This window comes from Engystomops pustulosus, chromosome 1 (assembly GCF_040894005.1).
Source record: "Engystomops pustulosus chromosome 1, aEngPut4.maternal, whole genome shotgun sequence".
NCBI lineage: Eukaryota > Metazoa > Chordata > Amphibia > Anura > Leptodactylidae > Engystomops > Engystomops pustulosus.
The window spans coordinates 77,782,830-77,795,118 of NC_092411.1; the positions used below are offsets into that span (position 1 = coordinate 77,782,830).

At 39.2% G+C, this 12,289-nt stretch overlaps 1 protein-coding gene across 15 annotated transcripts in view; it reads left to right on the top strand.

The window, feature by feature from the left end:
• Nucleotides 1-12,289, top strand: part of FBRSL1 (fibrosin like 1) — a 305,906-nt gene that overhangs the window by 215,492 nt on the left and 78,125 nt on the right. For all 15 annotated transcript variants that reach the window (XM_072144436.1, XM_072144440.1, XM_072144439.1 and 12 more), the window contains one exon: nt 11,589-11,618. In XM_072144436.1, coding sequence (XP_072000537.1) covers nt 11,589-11,618 — 30 coding nt within the window. The remainder of the gene's footprint in view (nt 1-11,588; nt 11,619-12,289) is intronic.

The following is a 12,289-nucleotide window of genomic DNA, read 5'->3' on the forward strand; positions in this document are numbered from 1 at the left end:
CACTCCTGACATAGGCATTAATGAGAAATCTTTAGTAGACATTAAAAATAATCACCTTTTACAGAGTATACTATTATTATTATTATTGTGCTTGCCACAGTGGTGGCTGTTTCCCTTTAATTTTGCTATACTCCTGGGAACAAATTTGTTATACCCTGGAAATACCAAAAACACAAACAAACAGGGGCAGCGCAACTGGCAAATCTTTTCGTGAACAATAGGATCTGTCCCTGAGCCCTCACATCATCACTGTGCTGAAAAAAATGTACAACCCACTTAATAACAATTATTAAAGACGAGGCTTTGTAGAACGTTTCACACTAATTAGAAGGTTTGCTTTGTTGTGGCTTCATTTTGTTGGATTCTTTTCATTAATTGTCTGTTCCTTGGTGCTTAAATATGGCTTCTAGTCCATGAGCACTTCATACCATTGTTTAAACACTATGCACAAATTCCTAGCTTTAAGAAAGCTGCCTCCTTGGTTCACAAGAATGTCAAGCCCCTACACCCTTTGTACCAGAGCCACCTTTCAACCCATCAGTACTGTTAGAGCAGAATACCATGTATTTTCACATAACAATGCACACGATCTTTCCACTCAATGTGCACCACTATCTTCCTGATTTGCAAGGTGAACAGCTGTAATACAATGGATTGAATGCAATTATAAAAAAGAAAGAAGGATCATTCCCTTAAAATCCCACATTCTGGCTATTAGTTAGCTTTATAAACGTCATTTATGGCTTTCAAGTAAACAATGTGAAGTCTTCAAAACCTATGCCTTCACTTGTGTGCCTACACTAGGCATATTATGTGATTCATGGAGGTATTTTATACAGTATAATTGTTCACGTTTTTAATAATTGTTAAAGTTTTTTTTTGGGGGGGGGGTTTGCACAGGCCCATAGAGGTGTTCTTGCCTCCATTATTTACAACAGAAAACATTTGGGTTTAGGGGTGCTATTTGTGATCTAAAGACAGTTCCTGCTGTTGTCACTGGCTGCCGTGGTTATATCTATAGTTGGACATCATCACTGAAAGCCAAATTACAATGGGGAACCAGGATTGGTTTGACTAACTATTAAAGGAAATCTACCATCAAATTCAAGCATGATATACCAGGGACACTTACTGATAGGTCCAGAAAACTGGCAATGTGTTGATCTTCTTATATTTGTTATCCTTTGCCTCCTTCCTTCTAAATCAACTTTTATAATTATGCTAATGAGCTGGAAGGGATTTTTGCAAGAGCTGCTCCATTTTGTAGCTTCATAGGCTGTTGCACTGTTGAGGAGCATGCTCCCTCCTTCTGTTTTAGATTACAGCATGACGGGGTAAATGCAAAGGATGCAGAAGAGACAGACCAAACACATTGGCAGAACAGTACTCTGTATATTTTATATATCACCCTGCTTCCCCTCAAAATAGCAGCACAAACTGTAAATTGATTACATGTGGGCAAAAATGGATTCCTTATACTGTATATCAATATGAATGAAAGCCAGCTAGCTCACGGTCCGTTTATCACAGACTGACCACGGTCTTGTGCAGCCGGCCTTGGGGTTCCCGGCACATTCTTGTTGCTCTCGTGCTTGGCACAGCTTTCTTGCCTTTGAAGTCAGTCTCGCAGCCAGGGTATGCTCAATAATGAAGCAACCCTGCCAATCAATGGACTCTGTTTTATATTTCTTATTACTAAATTGAAAAGGGTGTTTTACTACTTCAATAAAGAGCTGATACGGCATGAGGTACATTTTTTATACAACTCTATGAACTTTGTCATTGAAAACATTATAGCCCTGAATGTGAGAGCACAGAAGAAAGCAATATAATTTGATTACCTATATTAATCAAGTAGAGTACAACATATAAAACCAGTAATGTGAATGTCTGACTGGAGCCAGATAACCGTCTTGTGCATCTTAGGAAGATTTATTTTCTGTAATATAATTCATTTGACATGAACGGATCATCATAATTGCTGTTGCCATGCATTTTTTTTCCTTTTTTTAAAGGAGCTGTCTGTAGTAAAGCATCGCTGGATGGAAATTAAAAACAAGGATTTTTACAGGGCAATTATTTTGGGTTTTCATTCAACATGTAAGCTGGAAGGGTAAATGCTCCCAATCCAGCCACGGTGACTTGGATCTATTGAAGAGGGTTGTACACCCTCGAAACGTAATACTCTGTTCATAATAAATAGACATGACAAATGTTATCCCTGCATGATGTGGTTTGTTTTTGGCACCTATCAGTCCATATTTTCCTACCCATTTGCGATACTCATTAGGTTGATGTGTTGAATCCCGCATGGCCGGCTCCCTGGAGACTAAAAATAACAAAACTTTAATTAAGCACTTACTAAATGTATTTAAAGCATCAAAAGTAATGATTGTTGGCACATGCCTAGTAGCTGTGTCTGTCACCCAAGTTGATGTGTCAAATTGTACTGTTTTTGTGCTCACATCTTAAGACCACAAAAAGCCATAGACTACATTCAAAGGTAGACAACGTCCTGGCCACTGCATCTCTTACATAGATATGCACTGCGCACCTGATGTTCTTCACTGCTACTGATCCCTTTAACCGGATTGTAACTCTCCAAAAATGTGAGGATCAGTAGTTTGTGTTTTGCGGCTACAATTCAACAAAACGCCCCTTGCATCATGCTTTAACTTTCACCCACAGATAATTTTTGTCTGCAGGTGTTTGCTGGTCTTTGCATATAGAGTTGGGATTAAATAGACCTTGACCCCGCCATCCACTGAAAAACATGGATCGCAGACACCCTACCGGACATGCTCTAACAATCTCTGCCATGTCTGCCATATTAGAGGTCTACCATATCAGCACTAGTATCAGCTGATGGCTGGTGGTCAAGAAACGTGTAACTTGACTATGTAAAAGAATTGGTTTTTCTACCTATATAATCCACCCCATGTCTATATAATGAACTTGATGAAGGCAACATTATACATTTAGTTTTATGTATTTTAATTTGGGTTAAAAATGTAATTGGTCATGATGTCCATATATACTGGCTAGGCAGAGCGGAGGGCTTCAAAAGGCTATAGAACGCCTTAGTACTCTCCTCTGTATTCTCTGCTCATGGGCACTCCAAAAAATCCACTTCTTGATTGCTACTTCACAACAGGGGCTCCTGAGAGCTCACAGCAAACAGACCAGAAGATGCTTCATTGCCTCTCGAAATGAGCTCTGCCGCTCAGGGCCATCGGCAGCTGACAGAAGTAATACACAGTGTTTCTCCAATGTTTTCCTCCTAACTTGCTATCATACCTTCTTAGTCCCCAAAAGCTGTTATGTCAAAACCTGCAACAGTAGTAATGCAGGCAAGAAAAAAAATCTCACTTTTCAGAATATTGATGCAAAATGTATTGGTAAGAAATAGAATTAAAACGTAATGTGAAAGCTGGAATACAGTTTTATGAAATAAGCCTTTACCTGAATGGTACAGCATATGCATAAAAACATAAAATTGCTAGGATTTGTTCCTATTGTTACAATAAATGGAGAAATGTTTCTACATTGATCCATTCGACTCATTTCCCCTTTTCTTATGTGCACAAACATTGTATACATAGTTTGTAAAACAAGGATTTCCTGAAAACCTTTTTTTTTTTGTTTTATTATTTTTAACTTTGATACAAAAAAAAACTGCCTGGTCTTATTGAAAAATGATGTTGGATAAAAAAAAACAATCTTTTTTGCGTTTCTGTGTTAGCTCAAGATAACATTGCTTGGTACATTTTGTTGTGGTAAATGTAAGGCAGCAGTTATCAAGACAATTTGGCCAAAATAAGAAAAATTGTAAGTCTTTTGCCAAGCTGTACTGCGTGACATTGAGCCTTCTGTCAGGCTGGTTTCACACATGAGTTACAGAAATAGTTTTATTGGTGAAAAACGTTTGATTTTCCATCAGATTTCAATCTGTTTTCTGTCAGATTTTGTTCAGTGAGTTATTTTTTAATATCAATTTTGCATTAGTTTCATCCGTTCTTCATGCGTTTTAAAAAGATTGTCTATGCTATTTAAAGTGAAAAACTGAATGTACTTGGACAATGTGCACTGACGAATCGAAGACTTTCCAAGATTATATCTGCATTCATCATGGTCAGGGAATAAACCTATTAATAAATAATAATAATAAATATTTTTAAAGCGGCATCATGTTCTATAGCGATTTACCTATTCAGTTTCATGTTCAGTCAGTTAAAAACATCCAATGAGTGGCGTGTTGAAGGGCCTTAGGTGCTCCATATCAGCAGACTCTTTGGCATTGTCCTATTTGGAGCATATAGCAAGACCGCATTTATGTATATAAAAAAGTTATTTTGGAAACATGATTAATAGATGAAATGTGTTCCTTTTCAAAACCAATAGTTTTATGCGCTGCCTCGCGTTGGTAAGATGCAAACATATGGATTGTTTTACCACTTCATAAGCAACGGTATCGGGTAGTTATTTCTGTCTGTTTTGATCTACAATATCACTGAATTGTTTGCTATGTGTGAAGTGTAAACTCCTAGAAATCTCATTAGAAACCATGCAAAGGTGCAAAGCTTTGCCATATGGTGACCTGCATTGTAAATCTGTACAGGTTTTCTTTTAAAATGATAAATTACATCCTGTAAATGATAAGAATGAATGCGGGAATGGGTTGAATTTGAAAGAAATCTTATGACAGATTTTCTGATCTTTCGTGTTGCTGTCCATCCCATGACTTTAGACACCGACCGTGAAATGCCTGTATAAATAAATAAAAAATAACATAAGGGCTGCCTAAGGCTCAATCTGTTCCTTGTAGCTCCAACCCTGCTCGCTTCATCCTGTCTGTTGTAAGGCCACAGGGAGGCCCAAGCTCATTTTATCAAACTGTCAAGGAGCCGCTAGAGCTAGGAGAAGCCCTCTCCTGCCTGGGGCGAGATCGAGACTGCATTCAATTTCCAGCCCCGTTTCATTTCCGTGTTGCTGCCGGGCAGCTTTGGATCTGAACTCAGTGGCTCTATGCCATCCAAAAATGGCTTGTGGGACCCTCCAAAGGATAGAGTGCTGAAATTGCTGCTATAAATCAGCATCCCCTCCTGACTTGGCAAGAGCTGGAAGTTCTGGCACTGTGGCTCTGCGGCTGCTTTGAGTCCCATTAGCAGGTTTTGCTGTCAGCTTGGCTCCGGATAAAACCCTCCTCTCCTATCATCGTCTAGTACCCCTGCAGACATGAAATCTGTGCCAGGCTGAACAAGTCTCTCCACCTTTATGCAATCCCATGCCAAACTCAGAAGGAATGAGATCCGGAAAGAGAGCAGGAGAATGTGGGGGAGTGCCTAGAAAATATGTAACAAAGGATTCTAATTACATTCTTTCTCTTTCATTTAATGAACGAAAATTGCAATGGCATCTACAGGGCTGAATAAGAAGCCCACGGAGCTGATGTATAGGCCTCACACCGGATCCTTTCCCTGTGGAGAAGTTTGAACGGAGCATTGTTTATAAGCTTTTGACACAGAGGTTTTGTTTACAGCATACAAGGGTGCTAATAAAATGTTAAATTATAGCTTTGGCCTTTCATGTATTTGAAATGACAGAGTTTGCAGAAATCTAAAGTACGACCTGCAAACTACATTTCTGTATGGACAGCTACTTAGTTACAGTTTTTTGCCTCCTGTTTTATAATGTCCAGATTAAACTTGTGCACAAAGGAATATGGTAGTCTCAATCAAGGCCCAATGTGTCATTTGGACCACACAGTAAAAGCCGTAAAAGCAATGCCAGCGATAAAATAATGCGATTGCAATTTTTATTTTATAGTTACCACTGCATTTAGATTTTTCCCAGCTGTTCAGAGCATTGCTTGGAATGTTATATTGAACCACTAGGAGGCCCAACTAGTACTGCAAAAAACAAGCCCTCATACAGATCTGTAAATGGACAATTTTAAAAGGTTTTCACTTTGGGAATGGAGTGAAGTGGAAATTGGAAAAGGACCTGTTCCTGAAAGGGTTAATGGTATCACCAGGTGTGAAGCTGTGAGATCTTAGACTTTCAAAATACTTCTAATCCACCTCACAAGACACCTTCATATGTGTCAGTCACGTTCCATACATAAAGCGTCCCAACTTGAACCTGCTAGGGAGGGTCTTGTTTACAACATGAGGGGCAATTAGCTTGTGCTTTCCAAACATTCTTGGGGGAATTAAAAGGCAATTGGCACAACTAAGCAAGTAATCCTTTTACAAGCTTTGTGAAGGAGGCCCACCGGGCTGTTTACTGTTTAGCTTCTCCTCCGGGAGTGTTAACAGGGCCCTTTGGAAACTCCAGGTAATTGAGGCTCTTGTCTTTTACGGAGAGCTCCCAGAGCTGTCATCAGTTCCTATTCTGTAGATTTCTTTACCTCGATATTTTGACAAGGGCTTTTGTCCTGATGACAACAACTGCGTGGGAGGCAAAGCTGAAGGTCTTTTTTTTTTAGTTTCCTTTGTGCAGGTCCTTTTCTCCATTGTTGACATTCTTTTGGGCAAAGCTTGTGTGCAAACTTGTTGTGTAACTTGTGTTGTGTTCTCAGACCTCTTTGTCCTGTAATGAAGCACATGAACCTTTACTCATCTTTTTCTATAATATAAATTCCAGTATAAAGCCATGGACAACCATGCAGGTCAGCTTGAGAGGGGTGGTTTTATCCTCCCAGCTAAAATTGTGATCTTTGAGTTGTTCAAAGATAGTTTTAAGCCAGTGTCGCTATTTCAGACTAAGCTTTATGAGTATTTGGATCTCAGATCTGAAGAATATTAACATCCATGTAATAAGATCCATTCTACCGATATACTATAATACCTTAACGGTCTTTACAAATTGTAAACAATTGAAACTATTGATTTGTGATTTTGGTGTGTACAGTTTTTTGTTGTCAGTTTATTGATATCTATAGTTGCACAATGCATCAAAACTTAGATACTTTTTCGATACTGTAACGCTTAGAATGGTTCAGTACTAGCGTCTTGCCATTTCCAGTTCTAGGGATTTCCCTAGGTATAGATGTCGGACATTGTTGGTGCCTGCACTGCTTAAGGGAATTCTCTCTGCAGGAATCAAGGTCATTGGGGAAATCGTAACACCTGTCCATATATGGCAATTCCACATCTCAGAGGGTTCCCCTTGACATGGTGGGGGAGATTTAACAAAGTGTCGGTAAATAGAGGGCAGAGGTAGACTCCACAGTCTTATTCAGTATTAGAAATATCATGCTGGAGGATGTATCTGGAAGTGTTTAGAGCTGGAGAGTCGTACTTTAGACCCAATATTAGTTGCTGTAGTTTTTCAGAATTTTCTGGATACTGGGCTAGACCATGTCTTCTTTTTGGACAGGTTGGAAAACTGCCTGAAAATAGTATAAAACCATCAATAAATGTGACACAGAATTTTAGGCTGACATTACTCCTGAATTCTGGCTTGGACACATTGATACGTTTCCCTTACCTTTCTCTAAATTACTTAGTTATTCATTTCATTTGTTTGTAGTCAACCAGGATTTGACTCACAGACCTGACTTTTATAGGCAGTAGTCTTATCTATGGTGAGGTATAGACTGTCAATGGGAGGATTTTCTTTAAGAGCTTCAATAATGCTTCAATACTGTTATACAGTACTGGTACCAGTACTGCACTGGTATATAGAGACTTATCTTCTGTATACAGGCAGTCCCCGGGTTACGTACAAGATAGTGTCCGGAGGTTTGTTCTTGAGTTGAATTTGTATGCAAGTCGAAACTGTATATCTTATAATTCTCGATCCAGACAAAACATTTTTTAAACATTTTTAAACATTTTTTGCTGTAATGGGACCAAGGATTATCAATAAAGCTTCATTACAGACTCCTTACAGCTGATTATTGCAGTCTTCAATAAGCTTCACCAGAGGTCAGAAGGGTCTGTCTGTAACTATGGGTTGTCTGTAAGTCGGGTGTCCTTAAGTAGGGGACCGCCTGTATACACCTACATTGTACTTTTTTCTTTCCTATTTTTATAATGCAATTCAATTTAATTAATACAAATTTATAAATCAAAATAGTAAAAATATTTATTGCATTTTTTAAAAATGTAACATAAAATAAACTGTCATTAAAACTAAACTGCTTCTAAAAACTAGATCTCACCTTGCAAAACATGCAAAGTCCACAAAGGGAATCTGTACATTGCTTATTATCTGCAGATTGCAAATCCACCCCCAAAATCCAGTGGCAGTGTAGTGTGTGGGATTTGTGACAATCCCATGTACACATTGCAGGGAAAAAATCCTTATTTGCTTGTTTAGTGTATTAGATGCTGATAATCTTTTACTTCACTGTTCAAGAATGGTAACCAACCAGACTTTTTTTATTATGTTAATATTAAACAATAATGGCAAAAAAAAATAATAGGCCGCTTATAAAATAGAAACATTGGCAGAAAGAAAGGTTAAAAAATATGATGTCTTGATCAGAAAACTTGATCTCCCCATTTAATTGCAGTCATCCAAGTCTTCTGTTAGTTTAGCTGTATCTATTGTGGTTTATACGCTGGCGGTTTTTGTTGCTTTTCTGTCACATTCGGGTGTTGGGAGTAGTTTCCTACCCTCCCCTGTATAGAGTGACTTGTCTTTGTCTATCAACACCATTTAAATAAGAAGTGAGATGAGGGGATTTCAGCTGTTAAGGTAGTGGTGGCAGAGCCATAGATTATAGGGAGGTGACAAAACATTTTGTGTTGGATCACAACTCTAGACCTGCTCTTTTACTACTACATTCTCTGTCATGTCTTTTGACTGTTCTGCCCCATTCACACTGCCATTGTGGGGACGTATATATGGGTGTAAGCTTGCGGGTGTATATACATCCCTATAGACAGCAACTGGTTTCGGACACGGTGTACCGTGCTGTGGCCGCAAAAAAGAAAGAGCCTGCTGTATCTTGGGCACAAGAACGACCGTGCAGCCCTCTCCCACGCACCGACTTCGTCAGGGCGAGTACACGTTAGGCTACATTTACACAAACGTAGCCTAACGGTCTATAAAATATAAGTTATATTTTTTTTATATGTCATTATTTTTGTTTATTAGTTATCAATTCGTTACAACTCTACTTTAGCATGGAAAATTATGGTATTTGATCTAGATATGTGTATGCATTCAGCTTACTGAATATCATTTATTATCATGGTGAACGGTTTAAGAGAACCTCACGCTATAAGGCTGCGTTCATACACTGGATTTGGGTTTTGAAACTGATTTCAAAGGCAGTAGAGACAAGCCTGGCCTGATTTAAACAATGGAAAACAAATGTCCTACCCGCTGCCTTTGAATTGCCATTTTTAAACCCAATTCAAATGCATCATTTGAACATGACCTCAAGGAAATGGAGTTTTGAATGGAAGTGCAATTGGGAAACTGCTAGTTACGGCCAGTGTTCTCCAAAGATAATAGGTGATTGTCTTTAATCCTAGTAGGAAGATACTTTGTGATCGTCAAGTTATTCTCAAGGGTTTCTAAACACATGTAGGGATTGTCCCCAGTGATCATTTTCTTTTGCAGAAATGCCAAATATCCAGTGTTTGTTTCTGACCTAAATGTCATTCTCTGGCTAATTCACTACTTCACAAAGAAAACATATGTAGGTGTACCACAAGTTAATTTGAGGGGCTTTGATATTTAGTACACAATGATAATAACTTAAATCCCTACTTGTCTAGTTTATAAGCAAATACCGTATATACACGAATAAAAGACGAGTTTCGTGCTTGAGTCAAGAATAAAAAAGAAGTAAAAACTAATTTCTCCAGTGCCCCCTGCTAGACTTCTGTTCTTCTGTTGGCAGTGGCAGGTCTGTGCGTGCCGGCCGCACAGACTATAACATCAGCCGCCGTAGTGTTCGCTGGCCAGCGTGCCGCTGCTGACAAAAGAAAAAACCTGCGGGGGGGGGGGGGGTCAGAAATTAAGTGCCACTGGGGCAGGAAGAAGGCTGTATACCTGGAGCTGGGTGGATGACTATATACTAGAGACATGGGACTGGCTGGCTATATACTGGGGGGGAAGGGGTTGGCTATTTACTAGGGGCTTGTTGGTTGAGGGATTTGTCTGGCCATATACTGGGGGGGACTGGCTGGCTATATTCTAGGGCAGTGATGGTGAACATTTTAGAGATCGAGTGCCCAAAGTGAGACTCAAAAACCACTAGCTTTTCCCAAAGTGCCAACACAGCAATTTAGGCAGGAACAAACTTATTGCTACCAGAATCTTTGAGCTCCAATCCGACACCTTTTCACTCGTTGGACAGGACCAAGCAGCACAATAGCAGGGCACTACTTGGACTGCCTGAGACTGCAGGAAGATGCCATGTCTGGCAAACTATGTACCTGGGAGACAGACCGTGTGCCCACAGAGAGGCATCCGAGTGCCATCTCTGGCACCAGTGCCATACGTTCGCCACCACTGTACTAGGGGAATGGGCTTATTCTCGAGTCAATAGGTTTTCCTAGTTTTTTTGTGGTAAAATTAGGTACCTCGCCTTGTATTCAGGTCGGCGTATACTCTAGTATATACAGTATATAATATACACCTACAAGCAAAACACTAAGCCAATTTAGCCAAAAAATACATGAAATCTTTATTGCATGATTAATTCAAATAAAATGTAAAATCACAAATTCAACAGGGGGGGACACGAACGGTCAATGAGAATATCACATAGGAACATTAAAAACATATATGACGGGGATGAGAAGCAGAGTATTCAATGGTATAAAGTCACATAACATAATCCATGAGCAGTTACACTTCTAAAGGTGGACTGTTTGTGCAAAAATTTGCAATAAAGTGTACCAAATGCTAACAGTATCAACCTAGGGTATCATTACATCCCTACTGACACATAAAGTGCTCAGTGCATGTGCAAATGATGCAATGTTAACATACCCATAGTTGTGTTGTGCCTCCCGTCTGCCATGAGTAGATTCCCCTGACGTGCGTTTCGGCGCTAGCCTTCGTCTGGGGGGTCAATAGGTTTTCCTAGTTTTTTGTTGTAAAATTAGGTACCTCGGCTTCTACTCTAGTATATACAGTATATAACTACACTTGAGTAAATTGTGTAAACACCAGTATAAAAAAGCATGTATAAAGGCAGTCGGGGGACTTAAGGACACCTGACTTAGTTACAGACAGACCTCTCTCCCCAATGTGACCTCTGGTGAAGCTCTCTGGATACTTTACTTTAGTCCCAGGCTGCAATGATCAGCTGTAAGGTGTATGTAATGAAGCTTTATTGATAATCCTTCTTTTCATGACAAAATTTAGAAAACCCAATTGTCTCAAAAAACATTTTTTTTTTCCGAGAGCTACAATTATAAAATATACAGTTCCGACTTGCGTACAAATTTACCTTAAGAACAAACCTTAAGAACCTATATTGTATGTAAATCGAGGACTGCCTGTTCTGATTTGTACTGTTTGTTACTTATTGTTGTAAAGTTGCAAATAATTGTGCAAACCACTTTTAGATATATCACCTGTATTCTAACCAATTCCTTTTCTTCTTCTCATTACAGTGTGACAGTGAAAGCGATATCGATGATAAGGTAATTCTGCAACCAATTATTCTGTTTCAGTTGACAATTCAACTACTGTATAAATGGCCATAAAAACCAACCATTGTCTGGTGTCTCCTTCCCACTGTGGTGCGGCCCAGTCACCAGCCTCAGTGACACAGAAGCGGTGATGTTCTGGGCCTCAGCCTCCAAGTGGTTTTCTAGTTAGCCCTGATAATGGACCGGAATGCCTAAAGCAGTTCTATAGAAAGAAAGGTGTTCTCAAAGCTGTGAAAATGGCTTATCTAGTCTAGATGATATGTGCATGTGCATCTACATAGACTTGTATATTTAGTGCTCAGGTTATGTGTATCTATCAGCCATAGCTACACGCACAACACCTCTGCACAGCTTCTTTTTTCCCCCATCATCTTAATAACATGTTGTTCTCGTGATATAATTTCACAGAAGACCTTTAAATTGTATATTCACAATTCTGTCAGATATAATGACGTGTCCATGTTATCTACTCATCTCTATAAAGACATGCAGATGTATGAGGGGATTATCACCTGTCAACAGTGCAGAACAGAATTTTTAATAGTGACTGGCAGCTATTGGGTGATGTAATGAGGACTGACAATCATTCTTTCTATTTAGCCTTGTAGATATGCGCAACAACAATTTCTCTAATGCATGTGTTGTCACTGTGAATAAAAGCC